The sequence below is a fragment of the Maylandia zebra genome, linkage group LG9 (assembly GCF_041146795.1).
Source record: "Maylandia zebra isolate NMK-2024a linkage group LG9, Mzebra_GT3a, whole genome shotgun sequence".
NCBI lineage: Eukaryota > Metazoa > Chordata > Actinopteri > Cichliformes > Cichlidae > Maylandia > Maylandia zebra.
In genome coordinates this window covers 24,701,485-24,714,670 of record NC_135175.1, presented here as the reverse complement: position 1 = coordinate 24,714,670, position 13,186 = coordinate 24,701,485, and the positions used below count along the sequence as shown (strand labels likewise).

Genomic DNA, 13,186 nt, shown 5'->3' with positions numbered 1-13,186 from the left:
AGTTTGAGGTAAGTATTTGATAAGAAAGACATGACAGAGTTTGGAAAATCTGTTAATAAACTAACAGCACATTTGCCTTTTTGTTAAAGACACTAGTACTTTAACAAGTTTTTGAAAGAAATATCCATGACTGTGGACTTTGCGAGCCTTACGACAGTTTGTGTTCTGTAATCATTACAAAGGTGATCGTATGAAAATGTACATATTTCTAATAAAAGAAACCACAAACCGGGCGGCTAATATTTGCCGAAGATATTATTTGGACATAAAAACTTGATCAACAAAGCTGAAGTGACAATGTTTTGTGGCTATTTGTCACGTTGACAAAAAAACATGAGAAGAAACGGCAGACGCTGCAGTTTTAATAAGTTTCCAACAAGTGTCCAATTACAGTACACCGCTATGAGCAGTTCCTTGCACTAGTGATATTAGCATGGTAATTTCCATTTATTTCTTCAAAGTATGTCATAATTTTTTTAATAGCAGGTTATGGAAAGTGGCAGAAATTTAGATAGTGAGATGAGACATAACGACACATGATTCAGTTCTAATAACAGTTACTCTTAAAGGCCTTATTCCCAAACATTATGGGAACATGATAGACACAAGTGTTATTTTCAAATGTTTTTTAGTCTAAAAACCTACAAAGGTTAACTGTACCAAAAAAGCTGTAGTGCGGTTTTGTGGCTATTTCTCATTTTGACAAGAAAGAAAGTCACGGACACGACACTTTCACCATGTTTCCAAATGCATGTCCATTTAAAGTAGTCCAGTATCAGCAGTTTTTATTCAAGGAGAAAATCAGGATGTTTAATTACAATATTTTTATTTCTCTGTTCCAGGAAAATAAAAATCTTTATCACTTTTACCTCTTTCCATTAATCTTTGCACTGGTGATTTGAGCATTCTCTGGATTATCTCAGGATTTTTGCTTTTATTTGATAGCAGATTACAGAAAGCAGCAAAAATTTAGGTAGCAAGATGAAACATACCAAAATTTAGTCTCAAACCAGAGATGCTGTGGTTATGGTTTTAGTTAACCTTAAATTTAACTACATACCCAATAAATAAGGTCTACAGATGATTTGGTACTAACAACATCAACTCTTAAAAGCATCACTTCCAAACATTATTGGATAAATGGGGACAGAAAGTGTTGGTTTCAAATGTTTTTCAGTGAAATAACTCTAGAAAGAAAGCTACACTGAAGCACTGCTCTCTGTGGAGCAAACAATGCAAAAAGAGACGGTTTTTAATAGCGAGGGAAACAGAGGCCCAGATGCCCATGCATGCATGAACTTTCTCTGTTTCTACACCTCGTTGGTGCATTCCTCTTTGTCGACAGGCGGTATTATTTATAACCCCGTCCTCCTCCTAAACACAGGAAAAAGAGGAGGGCTCCATACTGAGGGGAATACATTAGTAAATATGAAGAGTCACCAGAGACAGGACATTTCATGGATCAACAGGAACCGCGGATACTAAAATGAGTTGAGAGCTGCTCAGCTGGGGTATGCACTCCCCTCCTCTAGTGCATCAGCACGAGGGAGCGAGCCTCTCTGGCTCTTCTTAAAAGTACCTAAGGAGCTCTGCTTAGACATGCTGCATGTTTGGACTGAGTTACCGTTTGCTGCAGGGTTTACATTCAATACCCACAGAGAGCTATCTGAGTGGGACATACATACAATCAGGCTCGCCTCACTCTACTCTCATTTTACGTCAGGTTTATTACAAGTCCAGACTTTGTGTTCTTGTTTCCTTTTAAACTCTAAATGCAAAATTGTTGCAAAATGATGTATCTTGACAGTTACCATCATAATTATTCAAAGACTAACACTGCTCATGTTGCTCGGCTTGTTTAGATTGATTTCGATTGTGTCGTTGTTAAGGCTGCATTATGTTGATGTTAAAATGTTTGGCTACGTTTGTTGAACCATTACGGAAATCTGAATTTAGTTTATAGCTCTCATATGAGCCATATAAAACTATATATATGACTGGTGTTCTTCTTTATTTTTATTAACTGTTTGTTCATATCTGGATAAAAAATATGTTTAAACCATCAAATATTTTAAACCTGAGCTCAGCAGTTTGAAACAATTCAAAATATCCATCTTAAACCCTGTAATAAAAACAAAAGATAGCGATTTTATTTACTTTAAGTTTTCATTTAGCGTATTTTCCCAAAAGGGGCCACTCAGGCACATCCCTGGCTTGATGTTACCCTCATGTAAAGCCTGTGCCTGTTTAGATAAACTAATAAAGTGCCTGGAAACATTGTGAGCAATGAAAGCAGACAAGATGGAAGCATCTGTCAGTGTCTGTTCACTGTCTACGTCGGGAGCCGCAGCCCCAGAGCTCCTGTGACGTCCCGTTTCCTCCTCAAACTTCATGTCTATGTTGATGTTAACTAAACTAAAGCATGTGAAGTTAGCCCCACTACTTAAAACATCAGGACATCATGTCCAGTGTCATACAAACAACAAAAAAATTGTCTTAACGGCATGAATAACAGCCCACAGAGTGTTTATTTTTGAAGCTAATGGCTTTTAATGTGTGTTATAAATATTTGAATTATGTCTGGCTGTAAATATTTCATGTGTGATTTGATGACTTTAAACATTAGTGCGGGCCTCATAAGAACCCCCCGCTCCTGTAGTGTTTCACATTTTATCGGCTGTTTGATGTTGATGTGATGAAATTTTTAAAGGTGCGTGGCAGTGCCGTGTCACATAAACAGTACAGGTCATCAGCAAATGCACATGCACTTTGAAGGGACATTAAATTTAATACAGAAACAAGATTAGGGACTTTTATTGAAAGAGATGGATGCAAAACAAGAGAAGATTAGATTTGAGGAAAACAAAACCCAGTTAGCGTTAACTTCCATATCTAATCTGGACACTTAAAATACTTTTGTTTTCTATTTTACACCGTTTAGTTCTCTTTTAAAAGCAATATTTGGACACCATGTGGCCCAATTATTCTGTCTCGAAATGGAAACGTGGCTCATTTGGTATCTGCATGCAAAACGTTAGTCAAGTGGAACAACAGGAGGAATGAAACACTGATTGTCTGATAGTCTCATGAATGTATAATGTCCCATTTATGACTAAACTGTCCTCGTGGAAGCAGTAAGACACGGCAGTCTTATTAATACATCATCGCCGTCAAGCTCCCTCATGTTCAGCCAGAGCGAACAGCACCGGGCCTTAGTAATTATTAAATGCTTTAAGTGCTCCGTGTAATACTTGTGTATGTATTTTGCATAAGTGACGGCCAGCTGTCATGTCAGGGGAAGGAGTTTAAGTAGAGACATGAGAGCTTCGTTTGTCAGCCAATTATATATTTTAATATGTTAACGATGCCTGTTAAAACACGGATGAGAGCACCCGACAGCTCATTGCAGCTGCGCTGCTTTCACTGATTAGAAATACAGGTAGACAATAGTAGTCGAGTTGTTTTTATTTTTTCCCCCTGCGTTTGTCCTTACCTGCAGATGGCAGACTGGCTGTAAGCTGGCCCCTCGGCTGCGCTGAGCGCCTGGCCCACCTGAGTCTGTGTCAGGCCCAGGGACAGCCGGCGGATCTTGAATGCTTTGGCAAATTCACGAATCTCCTCCAGGTTGACCCCGTCCACCTCGCTGGGGGCGGTTTGCGGGTCTACAATACAACACACACATCTCATTTTATTAGCCCTCTGCTCACCTTATTTTTCAGAGTGAATGAGGCAAACATCCAACCATATGCGATCATGATGCCTCTAAACAACTTTAAAAAAAATAGTCCTGCTCTGGGTCAGAACTTATTATTTCTCTCTACACATATCTGAGAAATGTTTTGAAGAATAAACTCATCTGAGGTTTGAATACAGGCGTGTTGTGGCTTCGGCTTTGGCAAGTGTAAATCTTTAATCTCACGTATAAAAGCATATGGACAAAAAACAGACGACACATGGCTTGTTAATTCAAAGGAAAGACAGATAGGTGCTGTGCTACTATAGCTCTCTGTATGAATACACATATATTTTGAAGCTGGCTTTCTCAGAAAAACATTAAAGAATGTATAAAGAAATTATTTCACCCATCTGACCCCCCAAGTCAACACAGTTCAAGCCTACAAAGCAGCGGCGAGCCTCGCTCACAAACGATACCCTGCTTTTACACAAAGAGAGGCTGTTTGCGAAGCTCCACATTTGAAAACTTCACTGAAGAATTTCTCCGCTAATAAAAAGTGATTTCACGTTGTACATCAATGTCAGGTGCCCTGGCATCCTGCTTACTAAAGCAAAGTTTGTGCCTCTGAATTATTCATCCTGGTCATTATCAATGAATTATTAAAGGAATCCTCCAAGCGTATTTAAGCAAAAATCTATGGGCCTGCCATCTCGCTGTGCCTCATAAGTGACGTGTAGCGTATGCGCCGTGCTCCATACGTGTGAACACACAGAGGACTCGCAGCTTCCTATCATCTTCACAGTGATGAGCATCCTCCCATCATTCCCACTGGAGCCTATTTGCGTAGCGGTTTGAAAGACTAGCGGCAGCCGGATCCATATTTTTCTTTACCCAAACACGATTTAAGATTAAAGACCTTCTCATTTACCTCGCAATAATGAGAGGCCTCACAAAAACAGACAGATTAGTGGACAAAAGGCTCAGTTTTAAAAGCACTGAAACAAAGAAAAGGAGGCTGACTTTTCTTTACAACAGTAATACACTTTTTACTCTTAATAATTACGACAGGACAAAAACAAGTGAAGCAATCAATGTATCTGCTTGAAAGGAAAATTAGGAAGAAAATGCTGCCTCCATAAATTACAGGCTAGACTTGTGCTATTATGTGCCAATGTTTTTCTTTCAGTTTAGCAGAAAAATACTTCTTTTATGCTTTTATTTTTACTTGAAGTGCTAATAACTGATGATGAAGTTTGTAGTGTAGAAATTTGGAAAACATGACTCAGAAAAGTGCAAACACCAGGCAAACCTGATGATCAGACATCCTATTTATCCGAACACGTGATTTGATCCCACGGGCCTCTGCAATCGCAAAAAGGTTTAAGCTATTTAAGCATCTTTGTTCTGGAAGCAGCTGTATGGATATGATGTAAAAACAATGTTATTGTTGTTGCTTACGATGATGAATCTACAGTATCTGCTTAATAGTACTCTGATTAACTGTTTCTTGTTCACAAAACCCAATAATGTCTACTTCAAATTAGGAAGGTGATCAATGATCATTACTCCTCCAAATAGCTGTCTGATCGCAATATATGCATCCACACCTGCATTAGCTTAAATGAATCCTAACACTCTTCCAGATTATATTAAGGAGAGCACTTTTTTCTGCTTCAATAGCTTAGCTGTCCTTCTCCACTCCAAATAAAAAAAATTAAAACAAACTCAATAAAAAATATTGCTGGCGTTAGTCCTTCTATTAACAGAAATCCTGAGGTTTTCAATCTGTTTCTGGCACTTTGTTTTTGGCCAGCGAATGCTTCTGTCGCTCTGATTCTGTCACGGGATTTTGCTTTGCCTATGAATGCTGTAAGTGATATTGAGAGGAAGTGATATGGCTCGCACTCAGCATAAAACATTAATTTCATTTACCATACAAGTGGCCCGCTATGATTTTTGTCCTCATAAGATATTTTCTGAGCTGCAAGTAAACATAAACTAAACACAAAGTCCACAACAAGTTGATCAATGGCGACTTTTTTTTAAATTAGATTCAGTGGCATTGTAGCTGCCTTTGAAATGATTTTACATGGAGCTTAAGAGAATCGACTCTGACAAATGAAATTTATCTGAATAAAACAGAGTTTTTAAAGGCAATAGCTGCACGCTGACAGGCTGTGGACCAGTGATTTATAAGGCCCTGCCAAAGCCCACGCGCTGGCAGAATGAAACTTATGCTCATTTTACATAACAGACGCCAGTTTAGATTGTCTAATAAACCAAAGAAATGACAGTAAAGGAAAAAATAAAACAATCCTAGCAGGCAGGGATCAGTCAAAAGCTGTCTACACTGAGAGTAATGAAGATGTGAAGTAGCGATGCTAAAGGTTTGTTTATTAGAATTAGAAAAAAAGGAGAAACATGTAGTTAATGCAGCAACGCAGATTTTGTTTTTATTTTCTCTGGTTTTAATATATTTGTTTCTGAGATTTCTGTCATTGATGTTGCAGTATTGGGCAAAAAATTTAAATTAACATCTCTTTCAGTGATTCTATTTATTTGAAAGGGACTATTTGTTAAATAGTTTTCTATTATATATATTTATTCTGTTCATATTAGATTGCAACAGTTTACAAGTTTGAGTTTGTGTCAGCTTATGTTAACTCCTGATCGTTAAATCTTTTTATTATTGGTTATTCATATATAAATCCAGCTGCTTTAAATTCCAACTAGAACACCAAATGTTTTAATCCGCAGCTTTAAATTTGGTCCTCAATTTTGGTTTCTGTATTGGATTTCCTTGTTTTGGTTTGGTTTTGATTGTTTAAAAATGCTGCTTTAGATCAGTTTTCAGTAGTTGTGTGTTATTGCGACTGGTACACGCCCACTTTATGGTTTTGTTTGCCCTGTGTTTTTAGCCTATTGTTAGGTAGTTGTTTTTGATTTTACTGTAACAAAATGAAAACTCTACAATGTTTATAGGTGTTATATGTGCATAAATGCTAAAAATGAGTCATGTTAGCCTGTTGTTAGGTAGTTCATAGGCTGTGTTGCTAGGCAATGTACTGCCATAGTATTGATGTATAGTATAGATGAGAACCTTCAGATGTACCTGTTTACCACATCAGGTTGCTTAGTTTGCAGACAGAGATTTTGTGTATTACAGTACGTTATGGTTGGTATTTCTTAAACTGCAAGTTCAGAGCATAGTCAAACTCTTATGGTTAACTTTTTTATATATAGTTCAATAATGGCACTATTCCCTGTTTTTAATCATATTTATGCATATTTAAGGTTGTTTTTTAGTTCTTGCCTTCGCTTAGATGCTGACTTCATTTTCTGTTTTTCTTTATTTCATTTTATCATTGTGACGTGCTTATCTTCTCTCAGTTTCACTAAATTCTGTCGACATCTAAATATATTATTTCTACTTTTATTTCCTTATAAATGGACTTATATTGAGCAAAAAAGTTAAATAAACATATAATAAATAAAGATTGTAGGTATAGAACGATGCAATAATGTAATGCAACCACACAAAGCATTTGATATAGACCTTTGTAGAGACCTTTGTCACAAAGTGCTGAGATGTGAACTAACACACGGAATGTTGTTACTTTTATTCTTTAAGAAAATAAGAGCATGCCTCAACTTGAAATAAAAACATCTCTGACAATTGGAGAAATCCGCAGTGTTATGTGGCATGAAACACCGGGGATAATGACAACACATTGCTCTTTCAGCGATCGACAACCTTCCACCTCGGTTGTATTGAATGACAGAAAAATATTTCCATGGCTACGTTCCGCTAGTTGTGTAATTCCTCTCGTTATAAATCACATTATAAAATGCTGTGAGCTGAGCTGTGTTGGACACTTACTGCTGACCAGCTGCCCCACGCTGAGAGCCGAGGAAGAGGAGGAGGTGGAGGAGGAAGAAGAGGCCTGGTGGAGAGGACTCTGTCTGTGGGGCATGTGGAGCAGGTTGGGCTGAGATGATGCGGGGCCTGTCTGACCCTGCTGAGCCTGAGGCAGCTGGACACAAACACACAGAGAGAGAGAGAGCTGACACGATATACTGACAGCATGTTTTACTCTCTGTGCACATCGTCACAATAATCAGAATTTACAGTAATCATGTCATTATGGTGATTGGGCCACAATATCAAATCTAATCAATTAATCAGCAGCTATTAAATTAGCCACTTAGAAGGTGAATATAATTAGATTTACCTTGTACCTGATGATTACTGCCTGCAGTATTTGCACTGACAGAGCAGACAATAGTGCCAATAGTCTGCTCAATAGACTAGAGCAGTAGTTTACCACTGTATTTGGCAGTGAGGGTCTAAAAGGAAGCTTGTTCAGCTCAGGCACTCCACTGTCTCTGTGAGCTTTATAATCGCCTATCTGCAGAAAAACAATTAAGAATCTTCTTCTGCTCTGTATCTTGATACTAATAACGGCAGCCTGAATCCTAAATAAAAACATGTGGACACAGCAGTCCCCATATCAAACATAATTCATGATCTGCAGGCTACGTGCTCTGATGAAAAAAAAAAAAGAAACAGTGTATTTTCATGTTTTATGCACATTTGAATTGCTTTTACAAGATCAAGATGGTGTGTCTCCACTCTTAAAAGCTGTCTCCGCCATAAACTGGGCAGGCTTCTTCTTCTCCTTCTGTGCTATTAATTATTTTCTCTGTGGCATGTGTTTGTTTGGATGGTGGGGGGTGTCAACAGCAATGCACACACTGTCAGGACTGTTGACAGGCTCAGAGAATTATCTAGCTTCACTGGAAATATTCGAGACTGCAGGCTGTGACAACCGTAAATTATGCCCGCGGAACAATGTGTACATGCGGGGCTTTGAAGTGGAGACAAAAGCATAAACATTATTACAAATGCATTAATTCATTCAAGAGTATGATCTGCCGTTCTCGGGGGGGGGGGAGGGACCCACAATTAGGTGTCCGCCCGCTAAGAGTTCATCCATCCTGGACTGTAGAGGCCTTCAATGTGAACTTTTACCCTATAATTCAGCCCTGACATCATCATTATCAAGTCAATAACTTTTCACTGTCGGCGTGAATGCATCTGGTGCTGCACGCGTTCGCCGAAATTGGGAGGAGGTGTTTGCTCGAGTGTTCCTACTTACAGTGTGAACTCAAACAAAAAGGAAAAAACAGAGCTGGGGTTTTTTGTGTGTCTCTCTTTAAATAAAACAAAATGTTTCATGTTCAGGTCAGAAAGGACAAATCGTAAGGATGGAGAGTGTGACTGAGGCAGGAGGAGGAGGGTGAGTGAAACGGAAAGCAGGTGGAAAACAGAGCGAGGAGTGTTTCAGTTTTAAGTGGGGTGATGAAAAGTGGTGTGTTTTTTTTTCTTATGTTGGGCTCTGCAGGGGTTTAGCAGTCTCGCTGAGACTGAAGCTGAAAGGTTGGTTGACAAGCACACACACACACACACACATGCATGCATTGTGAAAATTGTACCAGGAGCTACAATTTTCCAAGTGGAGTGATGCAAATGAGCATTATGAGTGTTGAAGTGGGAAAAATATGAGGTGTTTATCATAAAACAGAGCTGCCTTGGCTTTTGCTTTCATGAATAAACAGGCTAACTCTAGTTTGACTCCACTAGGTGTTGCTCATTCGACAGTTTTTAAAACACAGCTCGTGATCACTTGAGGAGTACGAGTTTAAGAATGTAATAAGCTGCTCTGCAAGCCTTCCTCCTTTTTATACGTGTGTGTGAGAGTGTGTTTGTACATGAGCATATATGTTACCTGCTGTCCAGGCTTGATTGGTGACAGCGTGATTCCCTGGGTGTTGATGACAGGCAGGATCTGATTGCCGATCACTGTGGCGATGATCTGGCCTTGAGCGTTGGTCAGAAGCTGAGGTGTAATTGGCTGTACCTGCAGTGCTGGGTTGCCACCCCCTGATTGGCTGGAGGGCCCTGCAGAGTTGGGCATCAGTGGGATTGTTCCAATTATCTACAAAGGGGGTAAGAGAGGAGACAAAATCAGCTGGGTGGTTTTAAAAAGTAGAAAGAGCGGAGAGGCTAAATGCTACTGGAGGTATCAGTTGTAATGATATCTACTGCTGTGAGTCTTTAGGCTTTTTTTTTATGTGTTTCTGATTGGAAATGAAGTTTAAACTGGTCATATCTCATGTTCTGTGGTTAATGAGAGCGCTCTGCTTTTGAGCTGGTCTGTTTGTGATTCGGGGAGGAAAAAACATGCAGAAGTGTCCACTGATCATCTGTCACTGAGGTGGTTTTACAGCCTAGAGCAAGTGAAGCCAAAGCAGACTGCTGGGAGCGCACTGCAAAGGTCAGCGCTGAATACCTGTGTGTGTGATGGTGCACACCACTGAGTGTATTATCCATCACCAGGCCAAGACTGGGATGATTGTGAGTGTGTGTGTGTGTGTGTGTGTGTGTTTGTGCTTAAGTGTCTTTGTCTGTCTCTGGTGAGAAGCAGTGAGGCTGCTGAGAGACAGAGACCCCCATTTCACCCACTCACACACACACCAGGCCAGGGAGGAAGAAGTGGAGAGAACAAGTAAGAAAAGAAACAATAAGAGGAGAGAAGAGGAGCAGCAGAGAGTGAGACAGGACCCCGTGTCTCTAATTCAACTCTCAGGGTCCCAGGGGTACTTCACCCCTCCTCCTCCCTCCCTCCATCCCCTGCTCTCCTCTCCTCTGTGGCTGTAATCAGGAAGGGCAGATCAAAGGGGGCAGCAGAGTGTCACTGCAACATTTTAGCTCTCAGAGCTGCCAGAGTGTGGCCAAGAGTGGCGCTTTAGGGGGGACTTAGCGCCTCTTCACCATGATGAAGGTTAATGTCATCTGGGGACTGGTTCTGGGCAGCTCCTGAGCAGCAGTCGCCCTGGCCCCCCCGCTGGCCGCCCTCCTCCACCAAGCCTCATTACACCAGAGAGCAGCTCAACACGGATGAGACGCCCATCATTCTAAATTCTGTTATTTGGCAACCGGGCAAAGAGCTACTTTTGCTAAGATTGCACTGTCTTGGACGCTTTCTTTTTATGTTTATATTTCAGTCCGAGCTTCTGCACCTCAGCCCAGAGCAAAGCAGAGGCACAGGCTTCTCTGGTCCCTAGCTCCTGTTTCCACCACCGCTAATGTGTTTTAGCGCACGGTCCGCCTCCCCCTTCCCCCTACCCCCGTCTCTTTGACATAATAGGGAGGGATCAGCGAGAGAAAGGTGGGCCGACAATCTGTAATTCATCCCTGCCACGGCTCATTTGCTTACGTTGCTTCGCATTAGGGGAGAGATAATTTATCTCTCTCTCTGCGCTGGCTTTACAAATTCTCTGCAATGCTCTTCTGCCACTTAGCATATTTTATTGCCCTGCCTGACGCTTGTGTCTCCTGAGTCCCACTGATCCCGCTTTGCATGCCACGGTGGCAGGGAACTTGTTCCGCTCAATTATTCATCGTCATTGGACTAAGTGGTTGTTCTATAAGCATAATAAAAGAGCAGGCGACTGACAGCTTAGCTCTCATCCCCGTCCCGCTATGCCATCCTTCACCATCTGCATATCTCAGGCAGATGTTTCGTGGCGCTGTCACAACTCTTCACTCAGGCTGGAAGGGCAGGGCAGGGATGTGACAGTGTAGTGAAGTACCTCGGTGTTAACTTATGGTCAGGAGGGAGGGCTTTGTTGTATAAGCTTATGGGAAGTCCTGAATCAACTAATCCTATTTATTTTTCATTTCTGAGCACTGAGCCTCAATGATTTTTTTATGACCACAATTAATCTTTTAGCAGTGAGTGTTGAGCAGAACGCTTTGGTCAAAGGCCATCATTTAACCGTAATGCAAGAGACACTTTGTTGTAGTAGAGGAAAAGGAACCTCTCTTTTTCCTTATTTACCTTAAAAAACAAGAGTCCCAAACAATTAGGTCAGTTTATGTGTGAGTGATCTCTGTCAGTCAAAGCAACTTTTTTCCTTCTAATCATTATCACTCCTCAGGAAACACCTGGAAAATATGCACCTTTTCTGTCTTTCTCCTCAGACACAGTTGTTTTCGTTTCTTCAGTTCTCCTGCGTTTTTGCCTTAGGCTTGGTTATTGGAACAACTTTTTCCATATATAACAAAATGTGGGGATGGCATCGTGCAGACTGCAGGTAGCAAGCATAAGTTAATTGGTTGTGAACAAAACTGAGTGGTGCACGTTTTACAAATTGAAAGCTACATTTTTCCAAAACATACTTCTACACACGAGTTAGTGAATGAGTGAATGACGTTATCTCTGGCAGTGAGCATAGAAGCCCCACCCACCAGCACTTCAGATCTTCTGTTTGTAAGGGACAGCCAATCAGAAGAAAGGCGGCTTAAAGAGCAGGGGGAGGGAGCTGAACTATGATTCAACCAAAGGTACTCTAGTAGTGAAGCTAGAAAATGTTTTTATGTGACAAACTAATTTATCTAGTTAACAGCACAGTTAAAGTCCTGTTTTTGAGTCTTTTTTTAGCAATTGCTAAAGCTATTATGATAATATATTTATATATGAAGCTACTCTGCTCATGTTTTCTGACTGTGTACTTCCAAACCTGCAGTCCCCTGAAGCAACCAGAAGTGAATTCTCTTACTCTACAGCTAGCCTGAATTTCATGGATAAATAAACTCATTTCCTATTTGAAAATGTCCAGCTGTCGGTTTCTTTCATCACACAACCATTTCATAAATACGCAGCCAAAGGAGCTTGCAAAGAAAAGCGTCTGGACTTCTTTAAGTTGCTTGAAGACGTTTCACCTCTCATCCGAGAAGCTTCTTCAGTTCTAAGGTCAAATGGTGGAGAGTCCCAGATATAAACCTAGTGGGAGTGACCCCCCACAGAGGGACAAAAGGACCCCCTGATGATCCTCTAATCGCCTGTGGGGGGTCTCTCCCACTAGGTTTATATCTGGGACTCTCCACCATTTGACCTTAGAACTGAAGAAGCTTCTCGGATGAGAGGTGAAACGTCTTCAAGCAACTTAAAGAAGTCCAGACGCTTTTCTTTGCAAGCTCCTTTGACTATGATGACCTGGATGACTGAGAACCTTCACAGACATAAATACGCAGCCTTCAGGTACTCCTCCCATTCACTGCTAACTCCCTCTCCTCGCATGCCTTTCCGTTTTCTCGCCTTTATTTGGCTTCCCATGTTTGCTTCCCTTTCCAGTTCGTGGAATGACATGTGAGAAACGTGCCTCTATCCACCCAGCAGAACTCATTAAGATTATGCTGCTCTTGTTTCCGCAGAAATGCCATCTCATCTCTCCGGCCAGGGCAATCTGTGTCTTTAGCCATGGTGGCCAGGCAATATCTCTGCCCATTTTCTCTCCACCACTGTTCATGCAGTGAATTGAAACTCGGGAAGGAAAATGTTTGGGAAGTTTGGACTTGTGTCAACATACAAGTCTAAAGAAAGCTAGCGCTTACAGCAAATTAAAGCTTCAAACAGCAGACTAATAATGGTGCACCACAGAAGA

At 40.8% G+C, this 13,186-nt stretch overlaps 1 protein-coding gene across 2 annotated transcripts in view; it reads right to left on the bottom strand.

Annotated features, from left to right (window-relative positions):
• Positions 1 to 13,186, bottom strand: part of pou6f2 (POU class 6 homeobox 2) — a 101,720-nt gene that overhangs the window by 4,260 nt on the left and 84,274 nt on the right. For both annotated transcript variants that reach the window (XM_004551996.5, XM_004551995.5), the window contains 3 exons: positions 9,466 to 9,675; positions 7,557 to 7,710; positions 3,494 to 3,662 (listed from right to left, as the gene is read on the bottom strand). In XM_004551996.5, coding sequence (XP_004552053.1) covers positions 3,494 to 3,662; positions 7,557 to 7,710; positions 9,466 to 9,675 — 533 coding nt within the window. The remainder of the gene's footprint in view (positions 1 to 3,493; positions 3,663 to 7,556; positions 7,711 to 9,465; positions 9,676 to 13,186) is intronic.